Raw genomic sequence first — 18,563 nt, forward strand, 5'->3', positions numbered from 1 at the left:
AACCCTACAGCCGAACCGGCCAAAAAAGGCTCTGTAGCATCTGAGATTAAACAGGAAATACATATACACTTACTTAGCTCTCTCTAGCCCTTAGAGAAACCAGTTAGCAGCAGGTCTGCTCTACTGCAAACCCCAGCCAAATGGGAGCAGTCACCGGACAAATAAGGATGCTGTATATTACACCATATGCAGTGTCTGGATAAAGGACCCCCCCAAAAAAAAACTTTTTGCAGGGAATAGTATGTTCCTACACAATCTAAGCTTTGAGTCCAACTCTCAAAGTACCAGCAACTTACAAGACAGCTGCTGTATTTTCCAAAGCATCCAGGGGTTAACTACAACCAAGTCCAACTGGCCGACATTCTCTTATGATGACGAAAGCCTGGTGGGAGCAGTAAGAAGCTGGAGGAGTGGAAGCTGATAATTATGGTTGGAACCAGAAATATGAAGAGCATCAGGCAGCAACTTAGAAGCAAAAAGAGACACTACAGAAACTACTGAAGATAAAAACCCAGTGCCCCCTCTCACTGAGTCACGGGAGAGAAAAATACCCAGTCAGGAAGCAGAATTCATATCACATGGTTTTAAGCCCATCAACGTTCTCAAAGAGCTGGCCTCAAGGGTCCTTCCCATGCAAAGTAATTCCCTGTTTAAAGCTTTATTTCCCATTTGATCCAAAAGATATTAACTTAGTAGAGGTCTTAAAAATTTTTTCTAAAAGTTTAGTTTCTATTATATTACATTATTTATAACTTTTATATGTCAACTTTTATATACTTTATATGTTTATAGTGATATTAAAATATAAACTATATTATTATGCTATATGTAAATAAGTCTATACATTTACATGTTATACTGTTTCATACAAAACTTTTTATATAAGTATACACAACATGTATATAACGGGGCTTCCCTGGTGGCTAAGATGGTAAAGAATCCGCCTGCAATGCAGGAGACACAGATTCGATCCTTAGGTTGGAAAGATCCTCTGGAGAAGGGAATGGCAACCCACTCCACTATTCTTGCCTGGAGAATCTCTTGGACAGAGGAGCCTGGCGGGCTACAGTCCATGGGGTAGCAAAGAGTCAGATACGAGGGCACAACTCATGTATATAACAATACATAATTTATATATAATTTATTTATGTATGTTGTTGCTTGCTCACTCATGAATTTTTTTTTTTTTTCTAATGAAATTTCCTTCTTTTTAAAAAACAGTATCTCCTCAACAAGGGGTACAAATACTTACTGTCACTTACTGTTCTGATCAGGCACATTCTATTCATGCTTCTAGGATTTTCTTTTTAACGTTGATTTGTGTGCTTCCCAGACTTATATTTTCTGTTATCCTTTACAACATGTCAGATATATGTCCTATTTTTAACTCACAAAGTGGTAAGCACTTTCGCAAAAACTAATACTGCTATAGAATCATAAATTAAAGTAAGACACTTGCCCATCTGCTTATAGGTCAGTCTTCCACCCTTTTCTACTCTGTCATTTCTATACACATACCTACACATACAGACACTTATAAATCTTTGAAAATCTTGTTCTTCATCCTTTACCTTCTTTTTCATCCCCTGGTTACCACAAAAGTTGCTTATCAACATCAAACCTTTCTCCACTATTGCTCGGTGCTTTTATTCCTTTATCTGTCATTAGTTACAATGACAGCTTCTAGCAGGACTTCTCCATTCTTGAGTTCTATTTTAATTCACTTCCTCTACTGAGCAACTTCAAACAGGATTCTCAGAAAAGATCTGCAGAACATGTTTTCCAGGAGTTTACTGACTCATCAATCTTTGGCCAATCCTCCTGAATGAGGGTGCGGCCACATGAAATTACTGGGCCACATATGCTTATGAGTTCGAGGTACCCAATGGGCTAATATTAATTACAGGATTCTAAGATGCTGTGGCGTGAAGAACTACTAGGAAGGGCTTTTCACCATCTTCTCTTTCCTGTCCCTGTTGAATAGGGTTGGGCCTCAGCTCTGTTTACCTTAACCAGAAACTATTAACAGATCGTTGTTGCCACCTACCCAAGCCACTGTGTTGCTGCTTTTTCAGAGCAGATTCTCCTGGAGTAACAACTATTAACAGGACAAATTCAGGCCATACAGCCACTAGTCATACTTCTTAATCCTGTCCCACTACGTGAGAGTTCATAGAAACATTTTCTAAATTCTGACATGTGCTCATTTCTCACGTTTTGTGACACGTGGAGTTCCCTAGTCACTGACATTTTAGAGGAAAATTGGAAGGAAAGGGTCTCCAGTGCTTTCATTTCCAACACCGTTTTCCCATAAGTTAACATGTCAACTGGCTGAGAACAGGCACTAGCAGATCTCCAAAGATGACATTGTCTAATACAGGGGAATTGATCTATTGACTGAAAGTAAGTTAAAAACATCCAAAGTTATGAGGGATACTCAAGTTCCCCTGATTTCATTCATTCAAATCTCTCCCCATTCCTTCTTCCATGATCAACTCCCCCTAGTTCATGAGATTTAGACTAAAATTCACATAAAACATTCAATTATTATTATGAAAATAAGTACTAGAAAAGGACAAGCCCCCCACCTTGTGGCTCACTAACAAAATGCTTACCAATTAAGAAATCAATAGGTCTGACTCTCTTCTATAACTGAATGAATCACTGAACTTTTTAGCTCAAAGAAACTCTTAGACATTATCTTAGACCTACATTATTATTTTTCAAATGAAGAAACTGAGGACCAGAAAGTTGATAAAGGTAAGTCATCAACTACATGTGAAAACTACAAATGTTCAGGTTTGTTAACTTCCATTTTCACTATAATCCATTATCTGAATGTATTTAAGTCTGATATGATCTTTATAGTAAACCAAGGAATCTATAATTTATTACAAACTAACACAAAAAAATTACAGTATTATAATTTATTATGCTGCCCCAGGCAATGTGTTCAGTCAAAATGACGTTGAAGAGCAAGTTCCTGTAAAAAGGGAGATGAGAAATAACCAAGGTTGGTTTCACCTGGTCCCTTATTCCTGGTTCTACTATCCCCACAAACTGTATGAAAGGTTAAGCCCACAACTAAAGTAAATTTCATTATATCCCACAACTGTTTATCCAAGTTGAAGACATTTTTTCTCAAGGTAAAAAATCCTCTGAATTTTCTGATTCTATGAGTAAGCAATGGTTGTGGTTAGAACTGTAATCAATTACCTAGCACATTCAAAACTGCTATCACTACTACTTGGCCTGAGCATGTACATATCCAGAAGGGCAATGAGAGGAAACAAGGGTCCCAATACTCCACAGTGAAGATCCCACAGAAGTACCATGGTAAGAAAGCATGAATTTCACTGCCAGGCAGTCTTTAAACTTAACAACAGCTCTGCCACTCAGTGGCTGGGTGATGTTTAAGACATCATCACATCATCTTCACTGTAGCATTATTGACAATAGCCAAGGTATGGAAACCACGTTAAGTGTCCATTCACAGATGAAAGGATAATGTGGTGTGCACGTGCACACACACACGCACACACACACACACACGAATAGTATTCAGCCATAAAAAAGAATGCAAACTTGTCATGGATAGACCTCGAGAGCGTTAGGAGATATGTCAGATGGAGAAAGACAAGAACAAATACTGCATGATGTCACTTACACATGTAGAAGCTTTAAAAAACAAAACCAAAAAATCAAGCATCTTACAGATACAGAGAACAGATTGGTGGTTGCTAGAGGCAAGGAGTAGAGGGTTGGCAAAATGGTTGAAGGGGCAAAAGGTACAAACTTGCAGTTATAAAACAAGTCATAGGATGCAATGTATATAGCATGGTAAGTAAAGTTAGTAACATTGCATTGTGTAACAGAGAGTTAAGAGTCAAAGCTAAAAATCCTCATCACACACACACATAAATTTTCTAACTATGTAGTGTGACGAAAATTAGACTTACTGTAGTGATCATCTATATACAAATATATCATCTATATACAAATATAAACAAATATTTACACAATATGTACTCAGATAGATTACACTGTATACTTGAAATCAATATAACGGTATATGTCAATTATACCTGAACAAAAACACAAAGTGGGCAAAGAACATGAAAAGACATCTCACCCAAGAGGATATATAGATGACAGATCAGCTCATGAAAAGGTTCAACCTCAGAAGCTGTTGCTGCCACTGCTGCTAGGTCACTTCAGTCATGTCCGACTCTGTGCGACCCCACAGACGGCAGCCCAGCAGACTCCTCTGTCCCTGGAATTCTCCAGGCAAGAACACTGGAGTGGGTTGCCATTTCCTTCTCCAATGCATGAAAGTGAAAAGGGAAAGTGAAGTTGCTCAGTCGTGTCTGACTCTTAGCGACCCCATGGACTGCAGCCTACCAGGCTCCGCCACCCATGGGATTTTCCAGGCAAAAGCACTGGAGTGGGGTGCCAATGCCTTCTCCAGAAGCTGTTAGGAAAATGCAAACTAAAACCGTAACAGCACATCAGTATATATCTAGCAGAATGGCTAAAAAAAGAAAAGACAGAAACAGTGATGATACCAAATGAGGGTTAAGATGCGGAGAAATGGATCACCACACCTTGCTGGCAGGAATATGGTATACCTACTCTGGAACAATTTGATAGTTTCTTTAAAAATCAAACATATAACCACACCAGGACTCAGCAAACGCACTTCCAGGCATTCATCCCAGAGAAATGAAAACTTCCTGTTCACATCAACACCTACACATGAATGCTTATAGCAGCTTGACTCACAGTAGCCCCAAACCAGAAAAAACCCAGACGTCCTTCAATGGGTAAATATTTAAACAAACTGTGGTACAACCAATACCATGGAATAGGACGAGACAATGAAAAGGAACCACCAGTGATGCACGCAATAATTTAGAGAAGTCTCCAGAAAACGATGCTGAAAAAAATCCAATCTAGAAAACATTCTATGTGGTTCAAGTGCGTTTCTATAACATTCTTGAAGTGACAAGTTATAGAAATGCAGGACAGCTAGTCGTTAAGGAGCAGCTGGGAGTGGGATGGAAGTAGGCGTTGCTACGTTAGTGCAACGCAAAGGTGCTCTGTGGCGATGGATTATATCCATGTTAATAGCCCAGCTGCGATGTTACATCACAGTTCTGCATGATAGTACCTCTGGAGGGACACTGGGGAAAGAAGAGAATGCTCCTGTATTCTTTCTTACGACTGTACGTGAATCTATGATACCTCAAGATAAAAAGTTTAATTAAAGCACCAGTTGTATACAGAATCCACAGAGAGATTTCATTAGAGTCAAAAACTTACCCAAAGCCCCACCCATCTATTGCACTTGTAAACACCACATTCCCCTGGTCAGGTGAGAAGTACAGGTGCGAGTCATCCGTGTCCTCCAAGCCGGTGCTCCAGTCATACACCTGCTCTCCTTGTTCAGAATTCGGGTTCACCTGGGATTCAGCCTCTCTCTCCGCTCTTTCTTCTAGCACTTTAGAAGTAAAAAGAGTTCCTGTGAGTGCATTAATCTAGGAGAGATGGCAAAATGGCAGAAGGTCATTCGGATGCATGGCACGCCCATGACAGGAGACACACTGTCTAACCCTCCTCAAGTCTAGACTCCTACGTCACAGTCTGAACTTCTATGAAGCCCATGAGGATGGAACTGATGTTTACAGCAATCATTAACTTACATGTTATCAGCCGCTTATTTCAATACCCAGTAAGACTAAATCGTCAGGCTTTTGGAAGGTCATTTCTTTTTTTAGTGCAAACACTGATCTATCGTATCTTCAATTTGTTTTTCAGTATGAGGGCCAGGTGTCACTAGAACTCCTGGTTTCCAAGCCCCACAGTCTGAGTTTATGACTTTTGTCAACTCCCTCTCTGTTTCTCATGTCAGATGTTTGAACTGTTCACCCCTCTCTTCAGGTCCTCTTCCTGACCTCTAAGCTCCAAAGATTCTCACTCCTAGGTGACCAATCTTATTTCCTACCTCAGAGAGAAAACAAAGTCTACTGTTCAAGGATCCTGCAGGCTCCCCATCATCCAACTTGTAAGTCCATCTCTACAAACACTGCTGGTTCTCCTCCTTCCACAGCAGGGCAGGAGCATTCCACCTGTTCCGTGCCTGACTGTCTCTGCAGGGAACTGGATCCACTGACCCAGACTTTCTCACTGCTCTGCCTTTATCATTTCCTTCCTGTAGCAAACAAACATTCTCAACGTGGCCTCATCAATGGTGCCCCAATGTCTTGAAAAAGACACTTCAAACCTCCACACATGGCATACAGGGTTCACCAGAATCAAAGCTGTATTCTACTCCCATCTCTTATCACGACTGCACTTGATCTAGTTCTTCAATTGTAACCAATAATTTACATTCTTTGAATGAAACTTGCACCATGTTTTTTCTTTTCTTTATATGACTCTGTATATCTTATTTCTTCTCTCTTGAAGGCCTCTGCTATAATTCTCCCCTGGCACACATTACCTTTCTTCCATCTCAAGACTCCTATTATAAGACTCTCCCTACTCTCCCCTTGCTATTGACCCATTCTGGGTGAGGCAGGCCTCATTTATGTTCTCAAATCATATTTAGGGTTTGTCTCATTGTTCTCCAAACATCTTTTACGTGTTTTTCTCCCCTAACCCACTGTGAGATCTTTGAAGATAGGGACTCTGACCTGTCTGTCTTTATATTCACAATCCTTAGCATGAAGTAAACCTTCAAGAACTCATTTATTCAACATACAGTTATGGTAATGTCTGCTGAATAAATCAATGAATGAAAGCTTTGGTAAAATTTCACCCAAATACAGGTAATAAAAAAAGCCAAAGAGTTTCCTAATACTGGCTTCACTTAAAAACCCAACCACAAGACTTTAAACAAGAGAACATTAAGACCTACTGTCCAAGTTTTCTATTCCAGGATGCTCCCAGGAGATGGAGGCGACTCCTGAGATGATGCTAGCTCTACTGCCTCTGCCGCGGTATGATGACTCCAACACATTGAAGTGGATTTTCTGCAGCAAAGCCTCATACCCAACCTAGCAACTTCCTTACAACTCTCCTTTGAGCCACAGTTTTTAAAGTACTGAAATAAAGGATAAAATACCTGTTCTAATATATTTTTGAGGTGAGAGTAGGCCTCCTGTGGGGTGAATTTCAGTTCCACTATCAAGCGATCTATCTTATTGATCACTAAAACCGGACGGATGTTTTCGAGCCAGGCTTGCCGCAGAACTGCCTGTGTCTGATTAAAACAGAAAAGAAAATGTAAAGCTCATGATTTAAATTAAAGCACATTAGAAAATCCTGATTAATAAGTAGCTTATTTTCGTACTCCTCTATCACATACAACTCAGACCATGCCAGTCAGACACAGTCAAAAATATATAACACAGAAGCAAAGAACTGCAGGCAGGAAATTGTTCTTGCCTTTATGGAACTGACAATTTATTTAAGAAGGATAAATAAAAATTGTGTACAAGATAGTGAGAGTTTTGTGAAATTACACACATACGAGAATACACACAGTAAAAAAAACACTCATGCTATAACACACAGGTGGAAAAACAGAGTATGTTCCCAGACGCTCCCTGTGTACACTTTCCTGATCAGAAACCACTTCTTAGCATTAACCACTATTCAGCTGCTTTGAAGTCACGTCTGTTAATTTAACTTAACTTGTCAGGACACCCAGCACACCACATAGACTAAGGTTTTGCTTCTCTAGATGCAGGGCCTGTGCACTTACAGGAAATTAGAGAAGTTACAGAACACGTACATCTTCCTGGAATGATCAGATTTTCTCCATTTCTACAAGAAAACCTCATTTCATTGTGCTCTGCTTTACTATGTATCACAGATGTTGCTTTTTTTCTTTTAACAAACTGAAGATGTGTGCAACTCTGCATCAAGCAAGTCTACCGGCGTTCCAATAACATTTGTTCACTTCCTGTTGTTCTGTGATTTCCATAATTCCCATCGTACTTTACATTTTTCATAATTAATATAGTTGTTGTGATCTGCCATCAGTGATCTTTGATGTTACTATTACAACTCAATGAAGGGTCAGAAATGGTTAAGTATTTTTTAGCAATAAAGTATTGTTTTAATCAAGATATGTACCTTTTTTTAGACATGATGCTATTGCATACTTAAGAGACTTCAGTATAGTATAGACATAACCTGAATATACACTGGGGAACCAAAAAAAGTCACGTGACCTGCTTTACTGCAATATTCACTTTACTGCAGTGGCTCAGCACCAAACCTGAAATATCTCCGAGGTATGCCTGTAACGTAAGCTTTTTACTCTTCTTTTAAAAAATCATTAAAACAAACGATGGTACAAGAAGTAGGACACAAAGGTGACAACATTTTTAAAGAAAAAACATAAGGTTTCACAGAAAAATTATTTTAAAAACTGAGAAAGTACAGATTAAGAATCTGGAAGAGGAAGAGAGAAGAGGAAGGGGGGGGGAGAGAGAGAGAGAGAGAGAGAGAGTGTGTGTGTGTGCGTGTGTGTGTGTGCACGCGCATGTGTGCGTGTGCCTGCAGAGTGAGAAACCAACAGAAGAGACTTGCCCATGTAGGGGAGAAGCAGCTCAGAATTTCACTGTCAACAACCCCTCACTGCTGAGAGACTCCTTCACTGGAGGAAAGCCCCCAGAGCCCCCTACATGCGTCTCTCATGTCCACTGAGTCCCTCTCCCAGAGAATACCACAGGCATGTCAAAGGACCTTAAAGTCATTCTCTCTAATATCCCTTCAGAACCTGGGTGACTTAACTCCACCACAGGCTGGAACACTATGGAATGTGAAATGGAAACTAGCTTTCTGGTGTCACAGAGAGTCTAAAGTGCCACATCGTCATTGATGGCCAGGGCCTCCTCTCCCCCTGCCTTGTCTAGTTAAACATTTCCAGGCGACCATCCACTACCTGCGGGCAGACCCCTTCCACAGCGTCCACCACGATGATGCACCCGTCACAGATGCGAACAGCCGTGGACACTTCTGAGGAGAAGTCCACGTGGCCTGGAGAGTCTATTAGGTTAATCAGGTACTCCTCGTCGCCTGAAATGAGATTTGAATACACATATTGAGCAGTGCAGGTATGCAACCCTCCTCCTCAGGCAATTGAGAGCAGGAGAGCTTCTAAGAAATGACTGAAGAAAAGCCCTGTCACATAAAACAGAAGCTGTGAGGTTCTCTAAACCATTCATCATTTTCATAGCCCAACCCTTCATTTCATTTTAGCTTTCATGCTAAAGCTCCCAAAAGGGAAGAGATTTACCCAAGGTCACAAAAGCAGTCACAAGTCAGAAACATACCCAGGCCTATCTATCAGCTTAGTCACTTCCTGTAAAGGTCACAGGTGCCCCTAGGCTTTGCAACTGGGGAAAGAACACTTGTCTGTTCATCTGGCTCAGAATCAGAATTAAGAAACCCTGGAGTGAGAGAAGACTGATGTTCACTGCCTGGCACCCATGTAAATGTCCTAAGCCTCTGCAATCTACTTGGAAATTCTCTATGTTCATATGACCCTAGACAGAAAGTCAGAGATCAAGGACCAACTATGTTTCACCCAATTTCACACTGCTAACATGTGCCATTATCATAAAGCACAGGGCCTGCTGTCAGAGCCACTGAAAGAGTAAGAGCGGTACACTTTTGTCTAAGTCTTACACACAAACACACACAATTTAAGATGAGAGGCTTGAACATGCTGAAAAGTTGACAGCACCAGGACACAGGAGGTAAGTCCAGAGCACAAGCCTTTCACAGTGACAGCAGGCAAACAAAGATACTAGCTGTATTACACTTTGAGGGGTAGTGGCAAATAGCTGAGAATTTTCCTTTTCTCTGTAAAATAGAACGGACAAATGTCTGCTGAGACTGTGGGAGAGGGACTGAGAGGTGGACTCGAAGAGACAAGAGGGTTTAAGAGAGCTCCAGTGGGAGAGAATGCCCAAGGTCTGACAGAGGACACATGGAAGTCTGCCAGTGGCCCAACGACCAGCCGAGAGCCCAGCCCAAGGGTAGGAGGAAAACGTGTAGAGTCAGCTCTACCAAGGGTTAAAGTTTCACTGGGAGGACAGGAGGCCAAGACAGCAGATACACTGAGGGCCTCAGCGAGACTGTCAGAAAAAGACAAGTCTGGACAGGAGGAGGCAGAGATGAAATGAAGGATGCCGATGGGGCACAGGAGACTGAAGGGCTTCCTGAAGTCAAGCGGGTCCCTTGCTACACAGGTGAGAGAGCTGGAAAAGTAAAGACTGTGCAGAAGGGAGTATTTAAATGGAAAATATCAGAGGACCAGTAAGGAGTGATATTAAAATGCAGAAAGCAGCCATACTAGGGGTGGGTGAAGCAGAGGCGTACACATCACTGCTGTTGAGAAGCCAAGCTCAAGCTGTTGAAAGAGGTCATTTTTCAGACACAGGAAAAGCTACCTTGGTGGATTTGGGTAAAAAGGAAAATGATGAACCAGGTGCCAAAGTCACTAATGAATGGCGACCAGGGACTGTAACCAGAAGCTGAGGTGGTGAGAAGGGGTGGAGAATAACTGGATAGATGGTAAGAGTCTCGAAGGAGACGGAGTTTTAAATCAATGGTGGAGAACTGAACTCTGAGCCAGAACCAGGGAACAAGGAGTAGGGTGATCCCATGTTCTTACCCAGGACAGAGTATGACAGAATAAACAGCACTCACTCAAAAGAAGGACGAGAGAGCAGTGACTAGAAAACAGCCAGGCAGGGGGAGGAGGGAAAACTGACAAAAGACACTGACGATGGAGGGACACAGGTTTATCTTGGAAAAGTTTTTAGAGAAAAGTGTGGGCGGGAAGGGAATAGTGAGGGGTTGAGGGCAGGTGTGAGAAACATGGGGACAAGACGACTTAGAGGCCAGACCACGTGACCTCCATTTGGGGCAGTGACCAAAGACAACAGAGATGGGGGTGATGCCACAAAAGACACCCTTAAGGAGCCAGAGCAACCTCTTGTGGACAGCAGAGAATTTCACTGAAGGGGGAATCAGTGGTGGCCTGGACTGAATGACTTTTGAGAGACTCCTGGTCCAAATAAACAGGCTGGAAATATATTAATGATTCCTTGGTTCCCAGGACCCCTGAAGTAGGAAATGGCTACCCACTCCATTATTCTTTCCTGGAAAATCCCATGGACAGAGGAGCCTGGAGTATTACAGTCCATGGGGTCACAGAGAGTCACACATTCATTATGCAGGACTACTGCCACATGCTAACTACTCTGTCTCTGGGACGGTCTCTTAATCTCTCTGAACTCCATTTTGCACACATGTAAAATGAGGAGAATCTCCATTTCCCAGGATCACCATAAGGGTTAAACAAAATCACGCAGATGAGACATGCAGCTCAGAATCAAACCATGGTGTACCCATCTTCTTAGATCTTACATCATCTGAATGCTTCACAAGGTAAAGTGTTCATTATCTTTAGAGGAAAAAAACCTGACCTTTAGCCAAACTAGGCACAGTGGAACCCCATCCTCCAAACCTGGTCCCAAAGGAAAAGGACAGTGATCAGAAACACAAGTGAATGTTGACGTGTCTGGAAATGACAGTAGCTACTAATACTTGCTGGCCTCGTGTGCATCTGGATGGCACAAGTCAGTGTCCCCAGGGCCCAGTCTTAGAGATTAAGACCAGAGGGTCACAGAGCTGAAACCCTCTACTAGCCCATAAGCACAGACCCCTACGGAGGTGTTCGCCTGGTGGCTCAGATGGTAAAGAATCTGCCTACAGTGTGGGAGACCCAGGTTTGATCCCCAGGTCAGGAAGATCCCCTAGAGGAAGAAATGGCAACCCACTCCAGTATTCTTGCCTGCAGAATTCCCATGAACAGAGGGGGCTGGCAAGCTACAGTCCATGGGGTCACAAGGAGTCAGACACGACTTAGTGACTAACACTTTCACTTTCTGGAGGTGCTTACAGAGGGGCGAACTTACAAGTGGATCTGTCTGCAGACGCCTCCACATCCTTGGTCTCCACATTTGGAGCACATCTAAGCTACAGTATGGCTGCCTCTTGGGTAAATACTGAGCGTCCCCCTGAACCAGGCTGTCAGCTAGCACATATGCCTGAAGTACAGACTGAAAGCCTATTAGTGAAAGCCCACTACAATTTGCTCTATACTGCACTTTATCATTTTTTAATAATTGCCAGTTTTTTTTTTTTTAAACTGGATGAGTTTACCAAAAATCTTGATGCCTTTTCTTGAAAAAACAAACAAACAAAACAAAACAGAAAAACACAGGGCATCTGTCAGTTGGAGGTAAAAAGCACCAGTCCCCACCCAGGTGGAGGGGTGTTTCATGGGTGGACCGAGTCTGTTCTCTGGCTCACAGCAGTCCCACCTGACTGCCTCATTCATGTAGAGGTGCTGACACCAGCACCACACCAAGGACTAATGACACAGTACTTAATAATCAAATGAGACTGGTGTTGCAATAAGTAGTTAACTCTTTGCGGGTGTGGGGGGAGGGATTTAAGTTGGATACCTACCTCACAGCTTGCAAGCACACACATACACATGCACACTTATGACAGGATTAAATGCAAGAACATAAAATAACTGGGGGTAAAACTAGGGCAATTATTATTTCAATCTTATGTTTTACTGTAAATTTTCTACAACACATATAAAACTTGCAAATTTTTAAAAAATTTTTAAAAAGATGAATCAGAATGAAAACTTCATTTTAGAAGTTCTGTGACAGCAATTATTTGTTCACAGGTATAAAGAATGGCTACAGAGTAGAAATGACAATAGGCCTTTTGAGACTATTTAAAGAACAGTCCATGAACCTTTAAACTCTTCAAGTTCATAAAAATAAGGAGAGATAGGAAAAAAACTGACCACTGAACCATTTGCTGAATCACAGAATTAGGACATACTCTTTAAAATGTGAGAAGTAGTTTTTTAAAAATTAAGGCATTACTTTAAATACATTGGGAATTCATGTACCTAAGAGCTTCAAAACTGGTTTAGTTCAAAACCGTTTTTGAAGACTGACCTCAAAGAGAAGAGTCACACCCCACACAGCACAACCCTTGGTGTTAGTGTCAGGGACATGACACTGTGTCCATTAGGGAAATGAAATACATCTTTACTACTGTCTTCTACTGATCAAAACTCACATGTTGTGTAAAATTTCCGAACAGTACAAAATAAATATCTTGAAAACTGAGTTTTCACATAATCCAGTCCCTGATAATTATGGTTAAGGTTTTGGTATACAGCCTTCCAGGCATCTTCATATACATACTTAATATATTCTTATCATCAAAACACATTCGTGTCTTGTAAGTATTTACCCTGCAACTTGCTTTTTGTCTCCGACTTTATCTTTTCTATATAATCACACAATTGTTGGAACAGCTGCAGAGCACTTCACATCATGGATGTATCATTCTACTTAACTGTTTTCCAAAGACAGATACTAAGGCATTCTTTTCATTGATACAGACATTAGGGTGAATATCAATGAACATACATCTCGCATGCTCGTATGACTATGTCTGTCGGACAAATCCCTAAAAGTATTACTGTCAGAGTGGCATTCTGATCAATGGATAAAAGCTACAGTGACCATGGCAACACAGAGCCAAGTAAATAAGACTCTAGATCTAACAGGCAGGCCAGAGGACAGAACGAGGACCCAGCGAGGAAACGGGATGATAAGACTGAGCCAGCAAGGTCCTATGACTCCAGACCTTCCCAGAGAAGATATCTCCACAAGCACCTGGGTAGACGGGGGCAGGTGTGAACTGCCAGTGCTTCTGCCCTCAAGCCAGTCAGAGGTCCCCATCTGTACCCAAGTCTGGACAGCCTGACTCTGATCTGAAAATTGATCATCTGGAAAGGCCAGAATGAAGTTTGTGGAAGGTAAAGCAAAAAAACCTGAGGGGTGAAACTGATTTGGAAAGAGAAAGGAAGACACAAAAGATACGAAACCACTGTTCTGTAAAATGCAGACTGACTTACCTTCCGCATAATGCAGTGAGATGGCACTGGATTTCATAGTGATCCCTCGGACCTGTTCATCTTCTCTGCTGTCCATGTACCTCAACTGTAAAAATGCAACCTTAACGTTAAAACGGACTGATGTGGACTTTTGTTTTAAATATTTAAATTTTTAGGCTTATTATTGCTGTGAAGTTGTTCACTAGGTCCCACTATTATTACCTTTTAAATCTCTGCAGCATTTTTCTTGCCTGCTGCTGCTAAGTTGCTTCAGTCACGTCTGACTCTGTGCGACCTCATAGACGGCAGCCCAGCAGGCTCCCCCGTCCCTGGGATTCTCCAGGCAAGAGCACTGGAGTGAGGTGCCATTGCCTTCTTTTCTTGCCTAGTATCATGTATTTCTTTCTCCTTTCCTTTTTCCTTGATCAGTTTTTAGATATTTATCAGTTGTAATGCAAGATAATCACACAATGTCTACATTGCTAGTAGTTCTTTTTAAATTAACAGGCTTTCTTTTTAGAGCAATTTAAAGTTTCTAGAATAACTGGAAAGTAAAGAGGTTCCTAAGTACTTCTACACACAGTTCCCTCCCTGTTATTTACATCTTACATTGTGTGCAGTGTGATACATGTTACCATCAATGAACCAATATCAACACGTTACTATCAATTAAGGTCTATGGTTTACATTAGGATTCACTCTTTAAATGTATAATGACATGTCCATCATTACTGTATCATATGTTAGTTGTATGAATCTTTTGAAGAACAAATTTGGCTTTGATCTTTTCTACTTCATTAATTTATGCTTTATTATTTCATCTACTTACAGTAGAGTTATTGTACTTGTTCTAACTTCTCAAATAGGAAAAATAAAAGCACTTTATTACTTTATTCCACCCAGTTTTTTAAGCCTCCTCTAGACAGTATCTTGGGCCAATTTCCTGGGGACTCGACCTGCCTCAAAGGCCCCATTCTTCCTTTAGTATCTCAGGTCTACTTTTCAAATTCAGTTTTGCTTCTCCATCTCCTCTTCTCTGTATTACCAATCACTGGATAAATCCTGCTGACTATATCTTAAATTCACTGAAGGAAGGGATATCTTTACTTTTCTACTACAAATAAATCATTCCAAGTCCTTTCAATTCACAGCTAGAAACAAAGATCTCTTTCATTTCCTAAAACAGGATTTTCCTCACGACCCTCATACTTCAGAAGCCTTCTTTTGGTACTTAGGTTAGAACTAGTACTCAGTTACTTCAAGATCATCATAATCTGATACATTTTTTTGTACTAGCACATTTTCCTTTCTCAGTAATTGCTAGGCAAATGTTCCACTTAAAACCTACAAATTAGCCTTTATCCATTTTATCCACATTATTTCCTGCTGTGAAGCATGTATTCCACCTGTGAAATCTTCCACAATCGTGCCAGGTTATCATCTGACTTACTGAAAAAACTCATTCTTGCACTTATAAAATATTAATATAAACTAAAATAAAAGCAATACAGAAATAATTTTTTCTCAACAATCTATTTTATCTTGCTAAATGGACTGCCAGTCTCTTAGATGCATGAACTATGCTCTATACTTTTGAGGTCTTTATGAACACAACAAATGCTTCATCGCATTGTAGATTTGCTAATATTTACTGAAATGCATGTATATATCAAATATAATAACATACCTTGCCTGCCAGGCGGCTGGAGATGATTCCATTGCTAGATATAAGACAGTCAGCCAGAGTAGTTTTTCCTGTTAAAGTAACAATATTAATTTAAATACTTTTCTTAAAGGGGAGGGTAGGTAAAGTGCATCTACATATTTAACGTTTAACCATAAGAACTGCTTTACCAAGTATTTCCTATTTACCTACAGTAAGTGAAAGAAGACACAATGAGCATTTTAACTAGACTTTTGAACAGTGCACTGTCTGGAAGGGCAAAGATTCTAGCACTCCACAGTGCTATAATCTGTATCTCCAACTTTAAAAGCTGTCCAATAACTTTTTTTTATTGAGGCATACTTTACACAGGGGCTTCCCTGGTGGTTCAGTGGTAAAGACTCTACCTGCCAATGCAAGATGTGAGTTCAATCCCTGGGGGGTGGGGAAGATCCTCTGGAGAAGGAAATGGCAATCCACTTCAGTATTACTGCCTGGAGAATCCCAAGAACAGAGGAGCCTGGTGGGCTATAGTCCAGGGGTTGCAACGTCAGATACGACTGAGCAACTAAACAACAACCCTTATCCTAGTGCCTCGCTGGCAGGAAGGGGTCTTCAAGATACAGCATAGCCTATCTCTTCACTTTTATCTCCTCCTCCCTCACTTTCAGGATGGTATATAGGTTCGTCTAGTCAAGGCTCTGGTTTTTCCTGTGGTCATGTATGGATGTGAGAGTTGGACTGTGAAGAAGGCTGAGCGCCAAAGAATTGATGCTTTTGAACTGTGGTGTTGGAGAAGACTCTTGAGAGTCCCTTGGACTGCAAGGAGATCCAACCAGTCCATTCTGAAGGAGATCAGCCCTGGGATTTCTTTGGAAGGAATGATGCTAAAGCTGAAACTCCAGTACTTTGGCCACCTCATGTGAAGAGTTGACTCATTGGAAAAGACTCTGATGCTGGGAGGGATTGGGGGCAAGAGGAGAAGGGGACGACAGAGGATGAGATGGCTGGCTGGCATCACTGACTCGATGGACGCGAGTCTGAGTGAACTTCGGGAGTTGGTGATGGACAGGGAGGTCTGGCGTGCTGCAATTCATGGGGTCGAAAACAGTTGGACACGATTGAGCGACTGATCTGATCTGATATAGGTTTTATTTCACACTCCCACCTCTTATCACCTTGCTGTGACTGGGTGAACAAAAAGCAGTTTGAAACCAAGAGCAGGCTTAGCAGGAGGCGATGCTGTGGCGTGAAAGCAATGTTTGTCGGGAGCTAAGCACCATGGATCAGCCCACCTTGCCCTCTTGTGTCCCAGCCTCTGGTCACATACATTTCTTTCTCCTCTTCTGACACTATTCCCACTTGAAATAAGTGTCCCCATCTGCCATCTTGAATCACCCTTCAGGGTTCATCTCTAATACTAATTATGCTATAAAGCCTTTTCTTAATGCATTCCTAGCTTCCTGACTCTCCAGCTCTCTCTATCCTTATTATCTACTTTTTGCATGTCTCACTTTGTGTTGCCTCAACCCCCAAATCACCTCTACAGCTGAGAGGGTGCCCTGTTCATAAATTTCTACCATTTGACATAGAGGGCAAAGTACCTTGAACTTAGAACACAGGTTCTGAGAATATTATGTTAAGACTACAGACTTGTTATATTAGAAAGCCATTTCAAAAATACTTGATAGTTTAACAAAAACTCAACTTCTCATTTAAAAACCAACTATCTAGAAGAACACCAATCCCTAGTTGGCTGTGTTCTACCACATCAAACTTTTAAAAGAAATAAGACTTTCAACTTAGCATCACTCCAATGACACGTGTGGAGACACACCCCCTTAATTACTGAAAACAAGCTATTTAGAAAGGGCTCTTACCATGGTCTACGTGAGCCAAAACGCAGATATTCCGAATGTTAGCAGTGTTCTTCTGGAGTTGAATCATCTTATCCAAACTATTGAGCACCATGGTCACTTACTTCCTGTGACTAAAAATTAAAGACGTATTACAAATGACTAAAGATCGGGACAATAAATAAGGGCTTTTAATACTGGGAACTGACAAGATTTCTCAAGTTCCTTCAAGTAAAAACCGTTATTAAAGGCAGATACACACCCAGACCTAAGTCCAATTTGAGCACTTCAGCAACTACTGTACTACGACTGTGGATTTTACTCATCGTTCCGGATCTGCGATGAATCAGAGCTCCTTAGGGCTGGGTGCCCAGTGACACCAGGAACTCTGCCCTGTACTCTGTACGGGGGTGAATTTCTCCAGGTCAGTGATGACGTATCGCAAGGGTCGTAGGCAGGAGAGAAGATGCTGATATCTCTCCTTCCGCTCCTCGATCTTTTTCCAAGTCCCTCCTCCTATAACTCCGCTTGCTTTCACTGGAGGGGAAACATTCAGCTTGATGACTGCTATGGAGCCCGAATAAAGTTTTGGGTCACGTGCTTATTTGCTGAGCAGGTGCAATGAATGTCTTTCATTCCTTCCCACATTGGGGAAAAGAAAAAATAAACCCTCATCTCCACCTTCCCTTCTTCATCATCCCTTCTTCTTTGAGGACTCCGGGTCCACACTGAAAAGCAGTCGGGCGCGAGCTGACACTTAAGCTCGAACGGCAGCCGCTCCCAGCCCGGGTTCGCCCCCGGCCTCGCTCCGCCGCCGCGGCGCCCCGGGTCCCCCCACCACCTGGAGCTGCCAGAGGAGGCCAGAGGAGGAAGCCCAGCGCCCTGCGGGCCCGCACTCACCGGCTCCCGCCGCCCAACCAGTCCCGCTCGGACCCCGACGCAGACTACACCACGCACCTCGCAGGCACCCACAACTAGCTATCTCCCGAAGGCCCGCGCGCCGAGGGCGGGGCTAGCGACGCAC

At 41.9% G+C, this 18,563-nt stretch overlaps 1 protein-coding gene across 3 annotated transcripts in view; it reads right to left on the reverse strand.

The window, feature by feature from the left end:
- The window catches only part of EFL1 (elongation factor like GTPase 1), a 110,614-nt gene extending 92,054 nt beyond the window's left edge, over positions 1-18,560 (reverse strand). The window contains exons 1-7 of one of the 3 annotated variants that reach the window (XM_061394511.1): positions 18,497-18,560; positions 17,564-17,673; positions 15,708-15,775; positions 14,042-14,126; positions 8,957-9,090; positions 7,127-7,264; positions 5,323-5,537 (exon numbers count right to left, since the gene is read on the reverse strand). In XM_061394511.1, coding sequence (XP_061250495.1) covers positions 5,323-5,537; positions 7,127-7,264; positions 8,957-9,090; positions 14,042-14,126; positions 15,708-15,775; positions 17,564-17,654 — 731 coding nt within the window. In that variant the 5' untranslated portion in view covers positions 17,655-17,673; positions 18,497-18,560. Of the gene's footprint in view, positions 1-5,322; positions 5,538-7,126; positions 7,265-8,956; positions 9,091-14,041; positions 14,127-15,707; positions 15,776-17,563; positions 17,674-17,801; positions 18,245-18,439 lie in introns of those variants that run through there. The other 2 variants (XM_061394509.1, XM_061394510.1) reach the window with 2 other exon arrangements.
- Positions 18,561-18,563: the final 3 nt, after the last annotated feature.

The sequence above is a fragment of the Bos javanicus genome, chromosome 21 (genome assembly GCF_032452875.1).
Source record: "Bos javanicus breed banteng chromosome 21, ARS-OSU_banteng_1.0, whole genome shotgun sequence".
Lineage (NCBI taxonomy): Eukaryota > Metazoa > Chordata > Mammalia > Artiodactyla > Bovidae > Bos > Bos javanicus.